This window comes from Corythoichthys intestinalis, chromosome 15, assembly GCF_030265065.1.
Source record: "Corythoichthys intestinalis isolate RoL2023-P3 chromosome 15, ASM3026506v1, whole genome shotgun sequence".
Taxonomy (NCBI): Eukaryota; Metazoa; Chordata; class Actinopteri; order Syngnathiformes; family Syngnathidae; genus Corythoichthys; species Corythoichthys intestinalis.
Window position 1 is genome coordinate 37118610 of NC_080409.1, and position 20044 is coordinate 37138653.

General features: G+C 40.2%; 1 protein-coding gene across 1 annotated transcript in view; it reads left to right on the plus strand.

The window, feature by feature from the left end:
• Nucleotides 1-841: 841 nt before the first annotated feature.
• crip2 (cysteine-rich protein 2) overlaps nt 842-20044 on the plus strand; it is a 30486-nt gene continuing 11283 nt past the window's right edge. The window contains exon 1 of the mRNA XM_057859438.1: nt 842-1007. Within this exon, the coding sequence (XP_057715421.1) occupies nt 965-1007 (43 nt within the window). The 5' untranslated portion in view covers nt 842-964. The remainder of the gene's footprint in view (nt 1008-20044) is intronic.

Below are 20044 nucleotides of genomic sequence, written 5' to 3' on the forward strand. Positions count from 1 at the left end.
ATCATTTGTGAAACTGTTATTGCTGAGAGCACTTTGAACGCACCTAAATGTTAAACTTTTTATTTTTAACTATTTTATCTAAGAGTTTATGTTTGCATGTTTTTTAAAAGTATTTAAAAAACAAACGCGCTCCTATGACAATGGGAGTATATCATACTCCCATGTAATACATTAAAACTGTTCATCCCAACATTTTCAGTGTCAAGCAGCTGAACAGGACAGTTTTTTTTTTTGTTGTTGTTGTTTTTTTTTAAAGAACAAAAACTGCCCCAAAACACACGCACCCCCCACCCACACGTTCACTCAAAAGGGTTAAATTACAATATACAGTTTTAAATTTAACATGACAGATGTTAATTTTATTCTAGTACGTATTTTTGTATTAAAAATACATTGCTCATAATTATTGTTTTTCATGTGCTTATATCGCTCAAATATGTATCTAATTAAATTACTTTGGAGTAAAATTATTATGATTAAAAATAATAATAATAATAATAATAAAACACTTTTAACATACAAAAAGAATATTAAAGGGTGAAGTTTATCGGGCCGGCTTACTCTACCAATGAGGCGTCCCTTTTTTTTTTTTTTTTCAGGTAGGTGGCAACCCTAACACATCCATCCATCCATCCATCCATCCATCCATCCATCCATACATACATACATACATACATACATACATACATACATACATACATACATACATACATACATACATACATACATACTGTTTATGTTATCTTTTTTACCGTCACAATTTCTCCAGAAGTTGCATTATCTAGTTTCCTCCGATGCACCTGAAGGCACCGCCAGCGTGAGGGGTGTGGCTATGCAAATGAGCAACCGTTGGCTGAACAGCCTCTCGTGCTGGCGTCGACGTCACGGCACTTGCACTGTGGATGGAAAAGAAGACACACAACGCTCCCATTCAACGTCAAAACATCAATTTCTCCCTCCAAACATGGCTTCAAAATGCCCCAAGTGTGATAAGACGGTCTACTTCGGTGAGTTTTCTTCCCTTTGTCTTCTCTTTAGCACTGGAAATTGGCTCCATTTTAGTGGTACTAGCTAAAATATCGATTGTATTGACCTTCTTTTTGACTGTTATTTTAGCTTCATAGAAGGAGCAATTAATCCCTTTTCTATAAAATAGTTTCATGCACATCACACTTACATCCACGCTGCTGTTAATGTTTACATTTACTAAATGCATTCCTGTAATGGAAAGGGACTAAAAGGAAAAACGTCAATGATTGACACAAACTTTAGGAGGGAAAGGGGGTCAGAAAAAGCAAATATCACACAAATGTGCTTCTTCAAACATACGATATTGGATACATTGTTCAGAACCGTTCAAACGGTCACTGCACTTGCTACGTTATTTTTCTTTCTGGAAAATGAGACAAATCATTGATTTTTTTTTTTACTTTCAAGCAAAAGATGAATTTCAATATTTTGTGCTACAAATACCTGCATCCTTCACTGGCGAAAATGAAAGCAATTGAGCTTGCACTTCCTAAAAACTGTTACAAACCGTTACACCTGTCTGCATTGTTTAGTTCAATCTTTACACTACTAAGGATTGTTTAACTAATTATTTATTTTGTGGATTGTTATTTTCAATTAATTAGTAAATCACGTTTGTTGAAATAAATACTTAAAAAAAAAAAAAAAAAAAAATCATCCCTGAGCAAGTTAGCTCTTAGTGCCATTGACGGCGATCAACGTCCAATCCATTTGAACTGGGAGGGTTGGCAGTGACTGTTCAATCGCTGCCAGCCCCTCCCAGTCCAAACTGACTGGACGTCAATCGTCGGCAGCGGATTAGTTAATTCAAATTCAAAACATTATTTCAAAAGCTGAAGTTAGCAAATATAATATTTTTATTAAACACAAAAACAAAAAAAATCAGTCTGCTTTAATGCATTTCCTATCATCATCATCATAGCACTGCAAGACTGAAGTACCTTGTTACGGAACAAAGCCACAATAAAACAGTAACATTCAAAGCAGTGGAACGTACCATAAATACGCAAAGAAGAAATAAACATCCTCTCAGTCATGATTTAATTTCTCAAACCTTAATTTGAATTTGTTGTTTTGGTCAACAAGGCAGCTTGGCAGGCAATGTGGGCGTTGCTCTTGCCAAGTGTGCAATAACACCATATGCCCGCATCAAGCAACGTGGGAAGAAAACATGTACAGTCAACAAGCATCCTTATCTTCTCATAAAACAATTATATAATAAAAGTGCTGCTTCTTTGACCATTCATCCATGCAAACAACAAAGCATGCTGCCTTTTAATTTCTGGCCTCTAAATCAATTACGTAAGTGGTGTGACACAGCTGCTGCTTATCCCGCCAAAAAAAAAAAAACAGCGGCCCCAGGAATCGTACAGAAGATGCGTTATGCCAGTGTTCATGGATGCAGCCAGCGTTTTATTTTATGTAATAGTATAGTTATTTCTGTCGGGGTGCGCCTTACATAAATGGAAAACAAGCGTGCCCGCATAACGTTTGCCACGTTATTAAGGTTCAGGAAAAGAAACCTACATGACAAGGCAAATGGGAAAAGGGAGTGTACGTGGTAAAGTTCTGAGGTTTTCAGTGAGTTCAGATTCTGTAGAATCAGCATGTTTCCTCCTTTTCCGGAAATGCGCGGGAAATTTTCAACCTAGGAGTTTACAACACTTTTTTTGGGGCGGCAGTGATTGCCTTCAATGCTTGTGGATATTGAATAACACCATGTTGCTTTATGTAAAAAGCTGGTAGGGGGTGAGATGGCAATATTTATTGCCAAAATGCTAGTATACTACAGTATTAATTGTTACAAATTCCTGTTGTTGTCTCTTTCGTCAATTTTGCTAATGTATAATTAATGTAAACTAACTCTCTAAAGTGGTGATAATTCTAAAATTAAGGATACATGTCCCTATGCTAGCAAAACGAGTGATGTTTGCAAACGGTGTCCCCTTTAAAAAAAAAAAAAAAAAAGTGAATAAAAATAAATGGTGGATGTGGTGTTTTTTAGCTAGATAAAAAAAGTTTCGTGTCAATATACTTTGAAGACCGTATGAAATTATGAACCTTTTTCAACGAGCATATTTTGCATTGATGTTTTGATTTTTTTGCATGCGCACTAATTAGCAGTCCGAAATGCGCTGAGGAAATTGACCCGCAGGCGCATCAAAACAAATGATTACACATGCTGGCTCAACGTCATGCAAAAGTGAATATATTTTGATTTCCAAAAAGAAGACGCAAATAACAGACATAAATAATCCCGGTTTTATCTTATATTCAAAGTTTATATGGATCGATAACATGTACACACTGCCGGTGCATGACACACACACATACGGACAGTTTTCCCCGACTCTCGGCCGTGTAAGCAATATTGAAATATTGCTCAAATGGAGCAGAGAGAAAACCGACCAGGCTTATCCTCAACTCATTTTGTTTTTTTATGACTGTTGTCAAGGCTGACCCTTCCCCAAAAGTCGTGTTCAAGGCAAGCTAGGCACTTGCACACAACTGCACCGCTACCGTATCGCGCTTTGACGACTTGACAGTTCCCACCGCCGCGACATTCTGAAAAAATGTGGCCCAGATCGGATTTAAACCACATATGAAAGTGACCCAGATTGGATTTGAAATGGTCCACTTCTATGCGACTTGTCCCATTCAGACCGTCAATTTAATGTCTCACTCGAGTTGGAAAAACACGACAAAATCGGATTTGCGCATTAAGACATGCAGTATGAACCTAGCCTAAATGACACTCAAAATTGTGTTCAATAATTTGATAATCGATTAATCGTAGCATATTACATATTGTGGTAGAATTTATTCACCCAGTCTTGTAAAAGAAGTCAAATTTAGCGAGTAACAAGCCACACTAGTAGACTTCTAGCTGTTGTCGCCATTTGTTGAATTACTGCAGGTGATAAGTCCAAACACTTGACTGCCCTCTTTTAACCCCCGCAAGGAAAAGAAAAACCACAGCTGTCTGGCCAGGAAATGTTTGTAGAAAGTTCCATTGGTTCCTTTTAAAGCTGTTTACTTTTCAAGTACAAACTTGAGATTGATGGTCAAATAAATGCAGATGATTCCTTGCATGAAGATGACCGCCGTGTCAGGTGTTGCTATGATGTCGCGGTTCTGCTCCAGCGGCGCTGACGTTAGACTAATTCGCCGCCATCTGCCAGCCCCTCCCGGTTCAAATGAATTGGACGTTTATCACCGTCAATGGCAGCGAATGAGTAAACGCTACGTCATGTTTTGACGCGCTAATTTCTCATGGCACGCTGGCTCATTGGTCTGAAATGGCTGGCCTTTATTTAAACAGGAGTGTCCCAAAGCGCCTCATGCATTATAATGAGAGACGACATTTCCATTCATACCGGGTTTTTTTCCCCTCTGGCGGAGTAGCTCCATCCCCTCCGCGGGCCTGCGCCTGTGCTCTTTCCCACACCTAAATGCCACTTTGACCACACAATATCCGTCAGTGTATGCAGAGTACCCTGTTTTCCGCCCGGCTGCGTGAATGCTCTTCGTCAGTTACGTAATGTCCATTTTCTTGAGTCGCTGCTTCCCTTGCTGCGCCGTTGCATAACTGTCGCTCAATGCCAGTCCTCTGCCTTTTCGGAGGCGCAAATAGGATCCCCTGATAGAGGGGATCTAAGGGTATCAAGTGTTAGTCAATGCATAGGTGCTAATGTCCTAATAGGGCTGGGCGATATGGCCTTAAACATGTATCACGATAAATTGAGCAGATTTATCTCGATAACGATAAAGGACGATAAATTCGCCCAAGCGTACTGTTATATAATTTGAAAATCTGAATCAATGCATGAAATACAGATTAACTGTTTCTTGTTGATTTATTTACCAGCATTCAATTTCATATACTGTATTTAACAATTGTACATGCAGTCTAAACATTAAGTTTATAAAAATGTATTGTAAGCAATAAGAATTCAAGTATGTACACTATCAAAATCAATATGCCTGTGCAAACATGTCATTGTAACACAAATGACTTGCAGCTTGAACAGTACACTTCAAAAAGACAACCTATTGTTAATGGCTGCTGTGACATAATTATTAAATACAAGTGTTTACATTATGGTTTCAGGGTCCCCCCCAGTGCATTTTTTAATAAATGCACGCACAAATGAACCCCCAAACAAACAGAGAGAGACACACACATTAAAGCTATATTGATCTTCTTCAAATGAAACGCTTAAGATTTTATGATAGCAATAATGACACAGAAATAAGCACATACAGAAAAATAGCTGGGGCCATTTCTCGGTCATTATAAGTTTCGCCGTTGGATTGTACTATTGGATTGTAAGCTATCAGAGGAATCACACACAGACAGATACAAAATAACGCCACATAGTAATTGCTAGATGCAGTCCGTGCCCAATCCACTCATTAAGTTCAGCCGTTTCGACAAAGTTAGAGCTGCTATCCGACTCCATCACGTTCATTTGTAGCGTTAGCCGCTAGCTAGCGTTAGCCTGGCTACCAGTAGAAAGCACTGAAAGCACCATCTCCGGAAATCGTGAGAACAAGGGAGGACAGCGGGTGAAAGCCCGTCTGGATGCCACAAAGAGTCTACTAAATGTCGGTTGAAAGTTTGGTGAACCTCCCTTAATCCACACTCTATCACGTTTTGCTTGTAGCGTTAGCTGCTAGCGTTAGCTTACCGGGCTTTTGTTTGATTGGCTTCTTGATGATCACGTGACTCCCTACGTAAGCCCATTGACTGCTTTCTTAAAGGGGAATGAACATAGACGAACAACACAGAATCAAAGCGGGATGAAAAGACTATATTTTCTTGTTTTATTAATTTACCGAATTTACCGACATGGTCAAAATTACGTCGGTCATCGTTAAGAATTTCGGTGACGGTAAATTTTCGGTTTACCGCCCTGCCCTATGTCCTAACTTTGCTGATCTGGGGAAATCTCACTCCATTTTTTTTCACTCCAGCTCAGAAGACATCAAAGTTGCAGTGATGTATTGGTTTTGATACGCTAACGTCACCAAGCAGTGAAACCTCACTCCATTCAATGTAACATTATATCAGTCTCATAGATAAATCTTCTCTAAGAGCAATAAAGTCCATCAAAAGCGTTCATTTGAACTGAAAGTGACTCCTCAAAGTGTGCATGCCAGCAAATGTTAAGCCAAATTCTATGTTGCCCATCAGATTTTTATCATGGGTGTCATTCAAAAGTAGCCCTGAACGATAATTTGAACATCGTCATCACGATGTGTGGATGTACAATATTCGCATCGCAAGGACGTGTGATATTCAGTCACGCTTAGATGCTCACGCTGCCGAGAACAGCCTCTCACTTACACAATGACTGAATTGTCTTTGATGGTAGAGCTACTATGGCTACATCAAAGCTACAAACCTGTCAATCATCATTAACTTTAAGTACCAAACGCCAGCTGCACTGGTGACAAAAAATGCTTGGTTGCACTGCCAGCATGAGGGGATGTGTGAGAGACTGAATGGACTCACTCAATGTAGAATTTAATAAAGAAATGATTTTTTTTTTAAGTTCTTCTTGTTTGAAAATAATTCATATCATGAAGGTGGCACGGTGGTAAGCGCATCCACCTCACAGTTCTGAAATTGTAAGTTCCATCCTGGCTGAATGGTTTTGTGTCTATATGTGCCCTATGAGTGGCTAGTAACCAGTTCACGGTGTACCCCGCCTTCTGCCTGGAGTTAGCTGTGATAGGCTCCAGCATCCCCGCGACCTTGGTGAGGAAGATGAATGAATGAATGAATTATATGAAAGTTTTGGAGAGTGATTAAAAGTATGGTGTTAAAGGTGATGCAATGAAAAAGTGTGTACGCCTACATTATGTGCCGGTGCACCTTAAGAAAATAGTTACACATTTATAGCAGTATATCGCAATGTTGATGTTAATTTTTTTCCAATATCAGTGAGGCCTATCCCAAACGGCTATTCAAGTTATCTGGTGAAAATTCTTCTAGTTTTGATATTGCAATATAAAATCGCAATATATCACAAACCCCCAAAAAATTGCAATGATAGCTTTTGAATAGGCCTGAACGGTATTGAAAGAAACTCTCTTAGGGGCCGTTTACACGACAATGGTAACACGGGTGATAACGCAAAAACAGCGACAGCGTTTGGGGAGGCTGAAAATGCAAAAATTTGAAAATGCCTTCCAGAGTGGAAATCTTGAAAACGCGACCCAACCCCCCCTCCCCCCCTTCGACGTCTAAACAGTTGACAACACAAAAGAGAGTTCGGCTTTTACGAGCAGTCGCCGAGTTGTGATTCAAATAAATCTTTATAAAACAACAACGAAAGCCTGACATCGTTACTTGGTGTGTTACAATCGTTGCACACTCACCACTTGGAAAATAACAAATAGAAACATGGTGTGGCACTGAATATATTTCCTGGAAGTGTAAAACCGCAACCAGGGAACCTCGACAATTTTGACAGCTGAAAAAGTCATGGAAGTCAAACTGATTGCGCACCTCTATGACTTGAAGTACCACGCAGTTCACTTCCGTGGTTTGAGTTTCCCCTACGCATTTTTGTATACTCCAGATTGCTCGGCATTGAGTTGGGAGGGGGCATCCTCAGGGAGGGGAAGAGGTTCTTAAAGAGACAAGAACCCCATTTCCAGCCGTTTGAGAAAGCCATGATAGAAAGCAATTTTCTATTAAGTCTTGTATGAAATATATAGCTTTCAGAAATCAAACCAATTTAAAATTGTTAATTGAATGTGCTTTAGAACAGGGGTCCCCAACCTCTTTTGCACCACGGACCGGTGTTAGTTGGGTCTCGGACCGGTGTTCTGACAAATTTTGCAACCCATCAAAAATTGCAACGATGCGGTTCTGCGCATGCGTTAAACATAGCCGCAAAATGCGCAAATGCAGCGATTCCAAAGTAAACACTAAACTTTCTTGAAAGAAAGGAATATTAACTTACGTTTGATCATGGAAGGACTTGTAGAAAAGTTTTCCTCAGATTCATCCTGCCATGTAAGCTGCACACAACAACTGCACACCGCGCTCACCATTAACGACGTCGCCTTGTCGTTAAACATTAATTAAGAAGCCCGCTTCACAAAGATACGATGTTGGAAATTGTAGCAAGGTTTTCAATGCTCTTGTCGCTATGTCAGGATATTCCAGAATGACTTTAATCCAGAACCTCGGTAGAGTTGTTGTCTGAAATGTACGTTTAATAATCTCGCCGTCATTTGCGATCTCTACAAGTTGATCTTCCTGTTGCACAGACATGCTCGAATCACTCTGTTTATTCACAAACGGGTCACGAATCCACTCCTTCGCAGTTCGTGGGTCTTCGAGGTTGTAGGCTCGTCAGGTGCCCTTTTCGCCGTAAAAATATCCTTTTCGCCGTAAAAATATCTCCAAAGACATCTGTTTTCCAGTTATCTTCGCTCGTGTGGGGGCTAATTATTTCCGGGAACAAATGTGCTGCGCCCGCGGCCTAGTAAGACGTTATTATCGAGGACAAGCGCACATAGATATATTATATACACAAACAAGATGTACTGCTAGCAGTCCAATCAATGGACTTCTATGACGACATTGTAATCTATCCCGTAGTATTATATCTAGAGTAGACAGATATTGGTGTGTTAAGCAGGGGCACAGGGTTAATTCGGCCAGAATGCGGTTGTTATTAAATTGTTATTTCTGTGCGGCCTGGTAGGAAATGCGGCCCGGCAAATGGGGACCCCTGCTTTAGAATGATACTATGCCTGAAAAATATACGATTATTCCCTCTTTAACGTGCCATCTTTGCCAAGCTCGGGAACCTCACTCTCGTCACTAAACTTCCATAAAATTTCTGTGATGCGTGCGTGTAACCCGGAGAAGCGAGTCACCAAGGCAGGGCTGCAGTTTTGCCCGGCGTTTTTCCCCTGACCACCACAGACAGGATGCGAGTTAACTACAGCCCATTTACGTCATAAGCAAGAATTCACGAGGTCGGCCTCTTTTTATCCGCAGAGGGAGGGGGATTGGCCCGCGGAGGGAACCTCGCCTCGTCCCAGGCGACAGACGACCTCCACAACTGAATTTTGCCGCCAGGTTGCATCAGCCGCAGGGAGAGAGGCCCATTTTTTCCAAAAAGCATGCCGTGGCACTGCGCCCACTGTACGCACACGCTGACCCAGAAGAAATCGATTGCACCGTTTCACGCTGAGCTGCTGCCTAAACCACAAAATGTTTTCCTCGCTCCCATTTTGTCAAAATGTAGTAGCAGAAAATATCCTTCAGTCAACCTGAAACAAAGTCATGTAAGGACTGAGCTGACTTTATTTTCCAGGTGTCAACTTTGCCAGATTAGGGAACCTCATATGTTCTTGTCAGGGGTGGACTCTAAAACCACACTAAATATTCTAAAGTTTATTAAAAATATATCAATAAATGACAATGCGCGCTATAAACATGCCTTACTGTTTAACTACTAGGGCTTCAAAAGACAATTTTTTTGGATAGTCGACTAATCGGCTTATATGAATCAAGTTATTTATTGTTCTACTACGCTAATTGTTTTTCCAGTGCAAAAGCAGATGTTCGTAAAGATCTCATTTTGATTCATAATATAGTCATCTGCTATCAGTGTGTATTTCAGAAATCCGACGATACTTAGTGTTTAATTTCCAATATTGTTTTTTTTTTTTTTTATTTGAAAATATAAAGACAGGAAAGGAAATCCTTACATTAATTTCCATTAATTTTTTTAAATAAAAAAAAGTTATTTTCCTTTAAAAAAAAAACAAAAAAAAAAAACAGTTAGTCCTCGAGGTACGAATGTGTTCCGTTCTTACACTGGCGACGTAAACCGAATTTCCGCGTAAATCGGATATACCCCTAATACCCCCTAAATCTCAAAATAACTATCCAAATAACATTTATTATCTGTCATTGTACTGTCCTCTCCAATACGTTGGAGCAAAGTCGTGGCAGCGAGCTAAACTGTAATCTTTCCCCGCGCTCTCTTACTCGGCCGCAGGACTTCTTCATGGGAGCAAATGTACTCTTCGTCGTGGGTGCACATGCACTCTTCGTCGTGGGTGCACATGCGCTCTTCTTCGTGTGCGCAAATACGTTCTTCTTCGTGTGTACATGCGCTCTTACTCATGTACTCGTTATGTTAAACAAGACACTGGGAGCTACAATAAAGTAATGTTTACGTGACTTTAAAAAAATGACTGGAAACAAAATGGCGGACGAGACTCCAGTGTCGTGAAGTCGAAATCACCTAAGTCGGGTACGTCGTAACTTAGGTACTACCTGTATATAAAAATATATTTATTGATTTTCCTTTTTTAATTTTTTTATTTTGGAAAAAACATTTTTTGTTTTTTAATTCAAAGAAATAAATAATTACGAAAAAAATTTTACGATTAACTCACTGGCTGCCATTGATCGCAACAGTCGTCACACAAACATAATAAAGTAACATAAAATGCATTTTTTTTTACTTAATCACTGCCAATGACAGCGGTAGACATCCGATCCAATTAGAGTGGGTTCACTTCCAGCACTTCCGTTTTCAAATGGATTGGACATCTATCGCTATAAATGGATAAATGGCAGCCAATGAGTTAAAAGCCTTTAAAAATGAGTATTTGGACAAATTGCAGAACAACAGTATCTCTAAGCGATTAATCGACATTCAAAATAGTCGTCCATTAGTTTACTGGTGGTTTAGTTGTAGATTGCGGCAGCCCCATTAACAAAACATTAATTACAAAGTGCAGTTGTAAACCACCGAGTCCCGCACCATCCCATTCAACAATTATACAGTGTCTTTCTCAGCCCTAAGATCCAGCAGCTGTCAGACTTTGATGTCGTTTCAGTTTGGTATCTTGATTAGTTTTATGTAAAGATACACGATAATATCGGTCACCGATAATTATCGGCCGATAATGGCAATTATGACGTCACACAGATAATCCAGATAATTAAAAAATTCAACCGATAATGCAATCCGATGATTATATACTTGATTTTGCCTCCAAATGTGCGCAACCGAAGAATTCAGCACGCCGCCTCCTCAACCCCTCCCCTCTCTGAAGCCCCTGAGGGGGGAGGGGTTGAGGAGGCGGAGTTACAAGACAAGAAGTAGTTGAATATTATGGCGGCTGTTACTAAAAAAACGACGCTCTCGCCATCTGCAAAACGTACCGTATAAGTTCCACGAGGCAGAAAGAACGCGTCCTCATTCAAAACCACTAACCCAGCAGCCATTTAAAACTGCATCACAAAGAATTTTGGAACAAATACGAGGCTGCTGCTAGCAGGAATGCTAAAGCTATTGTAAACACTAAGTTAAACTACAGGGCTTGTGACGATACAGAGTCGGGCTGTTTGGGAATGCAGCCCAAGGCGGGTGGTAAATTCGCATCTAAGGCTAAACACCGGCACTACTGGAGACCGATAGTCGGCAAGTAGCCGTCTTCTGACGGAGCCCGCCGCTCTGGCCAGTCCGGCAGGCCGCCGCCGCCGCCTCGCCATAGGCGGGGCGGGCCGAGACCGGTTCCCCGGCCTTTGGACCTCCGGCGAACACCCCGGTTTCTCGAGCGTTCCCCCACGGCGTGCGAGCAGAGCCAGGACCCGAATACGCCGCGGCGAACCGGCCGGCTTATCCGGGACGAATGTAGCTGCCGCCGAGACGAGACACAGTTTTTTTTTTTTTTTACCTTAATGACCCGAGAACCAAAGCCCTGGATAAAAGAAATAATGCAGTTAAACGACCACCATTCTTCATGAAAAAGTGATGTCCGGTAAGCAACCTTATCATGACGGCACAGTGGTTATAAGATAATTTAAACATGGAGAAAACGAAGTGAGCCAGTCAATAATGCATTCACAATGTGAAATGACGAGCGGTCAGATGACTTTGTAACGCTGCCTTTATTTTCGGCTTAATAAAACTCAGGCACAAAACAACACGCACGTGGATGCGAGCTCCAACTCCGTCCAAATAGTACTGCCGTGTAGCAGTTTAGCTGCTGTAACGCAAATGTCGTGAAAGCCGCAAATGTAAACAAAGCGCTCCAGAATGGGTACATGACATCTCGCTCTTTTGAGGTAATCATTTTCACAGTGTGCAACAAAGCATATAACATTAGCAATCACTTTTCAAATTATTTAACTTATTTCTCTGCTCAATTACAGTCACAGTAGGTAATCAAATTCTTAAATCGATATTCTGTAGCCACAAATATTATTCAAAATCTTTCCTTCTTCAAGTTTTTTTTTTTTTTGGATTAAGTATAATAATGTATTGCTTAAAACAAGGCTGTTAAGATAATTTTCAGCTAGCTATTTTTCTTCCAAGAAATCTGAGAGAAATACACTTGAAGCGATGGCAGATAATTTCACTTATTGCCAATAGATTTACACTTAAAACTGACTAGTTTTAAGGAGGTGTGTTTTGCAGCGGATTAATGTTATATATGTTAGGAATGGCTTACTTTTAAATGCATTTTTGTGCAACTTAGGTATTTACTCTGTAAGTAATTGTTGCCAAAGGTTTACCATTACACAATGTCAGACAATCTGTCATTATTTAGATGTTTGAACTGATGACTTGTTCATACTTTATGTTGAAAAAAAGAGCAATAAATTATATTTTTGCACAGTAATATTTTCTTTTGTGTATACTTTAAAATTTTACATAAATCTTTTAATAGAATTATCGGCTTGACATTATCGGTTATCGGTTGGAATGAGAAGGAAATTATCGGTTATCGGTATCTGTTGAAAAATGCATTATCGTGCATCACTAGTTTTATGGTCTTTGCGTAACACTTGTCAAAAGATATATAATTCCATGTTACGGTAAAAAGAATAACAATATTTTGTCATGTGAGGTCAATCACGTAATAGCTAGGTGCTGGCCAAAAGTATTAGCACCCCTGCAATTCTGTCAGATAATGCTCAATTTTTCCCAGAAAATGATTGCAATTACAAATGAAAAAAAAAAATTAAATCATTATCATTTCACACAAAACTCCAAAAATGGGTCGGACAAAAGTATTGGCACCCTCAGCCGAATACTTGGTAGCACTACCTTTAGACAAAATAACTGCGAACAACCGCCTCCAGTATCCATAAATGAGTTTCTTATAATGCTCTGCTGAAATTTTAGACATTTCTTCTTTGTCCAACTGCTCCAGGTCGTTGAAGGGTGCCTTCTCCAAACTGTCATTTTCAGATCTCTCCTCAGGTGTTCTATGGGATTCAGGTCTGGACTCATTGCTGGCCACTTTAGATTTTAGTCTCCTCTGCTTTCTCTCAAACCATTTTCTAGTGCTTTTTGAAGTGTGTTTTGGGTCATTGTCCTGCTGGAAGACCCATGACCTCTGAGGGGGACCCAGCTTTCTCACACTGGGCCCTACATTATGCAGCAAAATTTGTTGGTAGTCTTCAGACTTCATAATGCCATGCACACGGTCAAGCAGTCCAGTGCCAGAGGTAGCAAAGCAACCCCAAAACACCAGGGAAGCTCCGCCATGTTTGACTGTGGGGACCATGTTCTTTCCTTTGAAGGCCTCGTTTGTTTTTCTGTAAACTCTATGTTGATGCCTTTTCCCAAAAAGCGCTAAGATTCTGCCAAAACGTTTTTGGCTTTCTCAGGTAAGTGGTGGCAAACTCCAGCATGGCGTTTTTTATGTGTCTGGGTCAGGAGTGGTGTCTTCCTGGGTATCCTACCAAAGAGTCCCTTTTCATTCAGACGCCAAGGGATGGTACGGGTTGATACCATTGTACCATCAGACTGCAGGACAGCTTGAACTTGTTTGGATGTTAGTCGAGGTTCTTCATCCACCATCCGCACAATCTTTCGTTGAAATCTGTCAATTTTTCTTTTTCGTCCATATCTAAGGAGGTTAGCCACAGTGCCATGGGCTTTACACTTATTGATCACACCGCACACGGTAGACACAGGAACATTCAGGTCTTTGGAGATGGACTTGTAGCCTTGAGATTGCCCATGCTTCTCAATAATTTTGCTTCTCAAGTCCTGAGACAGTTCTTTGGTCTTCTTTCTTTTTCTCCATGCTCAATATGGTACACACAAGGACACAGGACAGAAGTTGAGTCAACTTTAATCCATTTTAACTGGCTGCAAGTGTGATTTAGTTATTGCCAGCACCTTTTATGTGCCACAGGTAAGTAACCGGTGCTGTTAATTACACAAATTAGAGAAGCATCACATGATTTTTCAAAGAGTGCCAATACTTTTGTCCTGCCTATTTTTGGAGTTTTGTGTTTACTGATAATCTTTTTTTCCCCATTTCTCTTTTGTGTTTTTTCATTGCAAGCTAAATAAATGAAGATATTACCCCCAAAGCATTTGTAATTGCAATCATTTTCTGGGAGAAATTGAGCATTATCTGACAGAAATGCAGGGGTGCCAATACTTTTGGCCAGCACTGTACGTCATGAATTTGTCCGTCTGAAGTGGTATTCAGAAAAAGCCTACCGCAAATGAGCTGAAATTGTGACAAGGTGCTAGGTGGTGAATTACCATGTAATGTCAGAGGAAAGTGAATTGGCAAGTTCTCTTCCGTTTAAACACCGTTACATTACTGGACTTCATTGTATGCCTGAGAACTGGTTTAGTGAAAACCGCTTAGTGATTGTCAATACAGTAGCTGAAAAATGCACCTAAGTCAAAGAGGTGCTGCCACACATCATTTTCCAACCTAAGGAATGTGACTCTTTTCAGAAATTCTCATAGTGTTAAAGCTCATTCTATTACAAATGCACAAACTTTAGTATGGTTCATCAGTATATTGAACACTGTTGAAACCATGCTGTTGACTGACTATTAGAAATTAATTTGCCCCCCAGTGGACTTTCATATTTTGTCAACTCAGACTTTTGAAGCTCGCAGAGATTCGCAGCTGCCCCTTTTTGGCATGAAGAAAATGTGCCGCAGGCTAAAGCAAGTCCAGTCAGACGTCGTTTGATCCAAAATTTTCCCATTCCTATTGCAGCTCAGAGTGGACTTCCTGCGTCTGTCAAAGCCATTTAACATCCAACCCCCAACATAGCTGAATCGCCACGCTCGATTTATAGATTGTCGGGACATTCCTGCCGAGCTGTGTTCTGGGATATCCGCTGCGTATGAAAAATTAACACCCTGGGGACTTTCAAGAGGTAGGATGACCCTTTTGTTCAACTCGGGTAGCATCTCCGTTCAGTCCGGACAAATCAATTGCAATTAAGTCATTGAGGTAAAAAGTTATTCCGCCCATGTGTTTCATCCAATTCTTGGTAATCACAATTTTTCTCTTGAAATTCTGGAGTTTGACGTACATTGAAATTAAATCAGTCACTTGACATCTTGCTGTCGGCACTTAGCTTTTCCAAGAAGAGTTTGAGCTTAAGCCATAGCTTGTGAGTATGCAAAATCTTAAGTTTAAAAGTTTAAAATTGGTGTTAATGCATTCATAGTGCGTCAAAAAAAATTACTCCTTGAACTGAATTGAAAAAAGATCAAAATTGTGTCTGCGTGACATTCCAAACGTTGACCTTCAACTGAAACGTTTCACTTAAGCGGCTTACAGTCACGCAGGTATCATCTGGACTAATGAAAAAAACAAGAAGCTACTGAATGTTCCTTCTGACCACATTTTCTTGCCCCACCCAGCAAACTAGTTAATTGCACGCCTTTTGTAACCTCAAAACCTCATATTTCAGCACCGTCTTTTTCCAAGGAGACCCATGTAATTAAGGCAACAAAACATACAGAATATAAGGTATATTATATGTTTAAAAACTTCCAACCCAAAATCTTAGTGAATCAGTCTGACGCAACTGATTGGACGCAATTGATTGGAGTGGAAAAAAAAGCTCCAGGGTTGGTTTATGATGGAGTTTGTTGCAGATCACTAAGCAATTCTAACGCCTCAGTAAAGATGTAACAACAGTAAACAGTTCTTTTAAAAAATACAGTCGAAGGTCATCATTACAAAACATTCCAATGAAAAAAACGGTATGTCCGGCAGTAGCAGTAACCAAGGACCCCGTTTGATGAATACCCCGTTGATGCGTTGTTACGGTAACCGTCCAGATGAATCCTTGACATCTCATTCCTGCGGATAATGAGGATTGCAATCCTGCTTCACTGGGGGTGGGCGCTTATGAACATCAACTAGGCCACACACACTGATCCACCTCCCCCCACTCACAACTACATGTTGCACTGAAAACAACAACAGTGAGAGGTTAAAATTGATGTTTTTTTGTTGTTTTTTTAAAGCAATGCACTTTTTATCAATGAAGTGCACACGAGTAGATACACACTGGATGGTGAGGGGTGGTTCTATTTTTAAAATTAGGAGAGAGGTATCAGGATGTTACTGGTTGTCCTCGGATTTGCAATGGTAAAAATCAAAAGGCCTGTTTGAAATATTCGGTCGACACTTCGTCGTTATGTTACGACACACAAACAATGAAGGTAGCACAAAGGTGACATTTGAGTGCTTCCTCTGGCGAGATATAGTGGTATTTCTACATTCGAATAATTAATTCCAGGACCTAGTTTGTATGTCGAAATGTTTGTATGTCGAGCGGGAATTTCCCATAAGAATACATTATGATTTGATTAATTCGTTCCAAAGCCCAAAAACCTATGCCAAATCATTAATAAATACTACAGGTACAATTACAAATAGCATTTACACATAGAAAAACATGTAATTATAAATACAAATCGGAATAATAATAATAATAATATAACGAATTGGTTTCTAATGTGGTGGTTGTTTTGCATGCTGCTCCTGAACGCACCTTGTGACTGTCGACAAAGTGAGAGTTTCGGCAAAGATTTTACTTTCTCTTTCCATGTTTTGTTGTTGTTGGCGTCGGCTGTGTTGTGTTGCACAAGTTCTGAAATGAATGATTAACTTAAATAAATTATTATGAAAACCTGACAAAGCTGGCGACTTCCTTGCCGATGTTACAATAATAATAATATTCTTCCTCAAGATCATAGACATATTCTGGCCGGATTGTCGAGGCGGTTAACTGACATACACACCACGCTCATAGTTTTCTGTTATTCTCAATTTCAATAGTAAGCGTCACCTTTTTCCTTTTTTTCACCACATGCACTAACCTTCTTGAGACCCATATTGATTTCTCTCGCAAGAAAATCTGCCGTGCGGCCCTCACCCTCTCGCGGGTAAACAATGAAACTGCGTCGCTGTCATAAATCATCGTATTTCTAGCATGTCGTCATATGTCGGGACAAATGACGAGTCAAATTTTATGTCGGATGTCAAAAGGATCGCATGTCAATGCGATTGTATGTCGATGTACCACTGTACATCAGCACCATATTTGTTATCTAGCAAGGCAAAATGAGTCGGAAGTTGCAGAGATTCTGACTAGCAAAAATATCCTCATTATCGATTCAAAGTTCCATGATCATAGTAAACAAAAATCTCATTTTGTAAAATGTTTTCCACCAAGACATGAGAATTAACCTAAAGAAAAAACTTTTTGTTTTTTTTAAATCACTCATTTCCTTACTGTTTTTGTAAATATCCACAGCTTGAATCCCCATCTTCTACTAATTTTGATAATTATACGTAGGGATGACGATTTTAAGATGAAAGATGGATTTTTTTTTTTTTTCGCCACCTCGATTTCAGTGATCAACCGCAATATTTTTAAACAAACACTAGGTAACTTTTCACCCTTTAGAGAATATTTTCATAACATTTGTGATAACATGTTGACTGACAACTAGTTGGATGACACCTCTTTTATATCTTGAGGCGGTCTGTATCGCTTTCACCGGCACTAACGAACTTTGAGGAGGGTGGCAGGAACCCTGCCACTCAAAAAAAAACCCTGAAAAACGAAAACTGTACTGACTGAAAACAGAAATGTTGTTTATTCCATCTGCAAGTGACCGGGAGATTGATTTTTGACTGCTAATGTCACGACACTTACCAGGTGGCAAAACCCTACTGCTTTTGTCCACTGGCGTTGCTAAAATCGATCAAAACTGAAAAATTACCACGTGTTTCTTTAATCGACCATTCCCACAGCCCAAAAACATTCCTGGTAGGCTGAGTGGACACTTCAAATTGTCCCTAGGTATGAGTGTGTGCATAAATACAGTGGGGAGAACAAGTATTTGATACACTGCCAATGGGTTTCCCATTAGCAGTCACTGCTATGTAGTTGTTCGTCACTTTATGCCCTGCGATTGGCTGGCAACCGATTCAGGATGTTTCCTGCCTCCTGCCCATATAGTTAGGCCAGGATAGACTCCAGCACCTTTGCGACAGTTATGAGGATAAGCGGCTCGGAAGATGAATGAATGGGTTAAATGAATGCATACGCATGCAAATGCAAACTGACGTGGTTTGCATGTTATGAACAGTAGCTCACAAAGAGGCCAATGTCTATGTCCAGGAGGACTAAACTATAAAGATGAACACATACAGCAAAGAAAATTACAAATATTGTGCACTAAAAAAGAAAATACATTTCATTTTTCTAATGTCTGCTAGCTTGCCAGTCTACAATAGTAGATGACCTTTGCATAAAATTCTTCGTCATTATGACCTAAAATTATAAGCAAGGAATCCCGAAGGGTTTTCCATAATTAATCCACTCATTCATCTTCTGGACCACTTATCCTCACCATGGTTACGAGGGTGCTGGAGCCTATCCCAGCAACATATCGCCATAGTATGAAAAGAACAGCCGAAGAGAATTCCCATTATTAGAATAGTTGCTGCCACTGCTCACTTAAGTCCGGTTGAGCTGGCTTAACTTGTTCAGTGCCAAAGAAGAGAAAATAGCAAATACACTTGAACTGGGACTCGTGCTGCCTAGTGTTGTACTTTCCCTCGCTTATGGTTACTTGCACGGAAATTGTCTCATGGAATCTGACGGGAGATTTGTTGGTAGGGGGTTTTGGGGTAGGAAGTCCGGTTTCCGGATATTTGTGTCCAATTGTGATAAGAGAGGGCTTTTCCTCTTTGGCCCCACTTGGTTCCTTGGGGCACCATTGTGTGCGAGCAGACTTATTATTGGAAGGAGTATTATTAGGGCCCTTGGCGAAGGGGGGAGCTCAGTCCGGAAGTGCAAGACAAAAAGTACTGATACAGCGGTTCCTATATGAATGCCCCAACTTCCGAGCTATGTCTTAGTTGATTTAGATTTTTTTGTTTTGTGAGCCAAAATTCCAAATTTGAATGACCAGCAGGCTTTGGATAAATTGCAGCTTGAGTCAAAGTGGAGAGAAAATAGAACATTTAAGGTACTGTAATGCTCTCGTGTGTCTGTCCAATGAACTCTCAGCCTTTTATTGAAGGGAGGGGGGGGGTCGAACCCATCATGATAAAATCAGTGTTGTTTTTGGTAGTCATTTAGGTTTAGTCTTAGTTTCGTTTTTTGGAACCAAAATGCTCTTTATTCATCTCTTTGTGAAAGTTTTAGTTCATGAAAAATTCAAAAGGTTTTTGTCTAATTTCACGTATGTGTATATACAGTACATTTAAAGTGCCTGTGACACGAAAAAGCATGTTTATTTCATACTACACGCGGTATTTTATGCTCATGAATGAAATGGACCACTTGGATGTGTGAAGAAGCGATCGATATATTCATTCAATTTTTTGAATCCCGCGCTACGAAAATGACAGACTTCCGGCTTCGATCTTGCATTGAGGAAGAGGGCGCTGTGACGTGTACGGAAGGAGGAGTCCTCTTCACTATCCAGCCGTACTGTTGTATAAGAAGGACTAAGGATTCAGCTGATTTAGCGGATTAATTTGTTTATTTTTCGCGTCACGCCAGCCAAAGGGCTGCAGAAAAATCTTGCTGTATGACGGAGAGGCGTGTGCGCCTTTTTGGGGTTTCAAAACGTTCCCACTCACCGGTGGATATTGGCCAAAACAAGCCTTACTACTGTGGGACCATGGAACTTACGAGGAATTGAGTAAACATCGT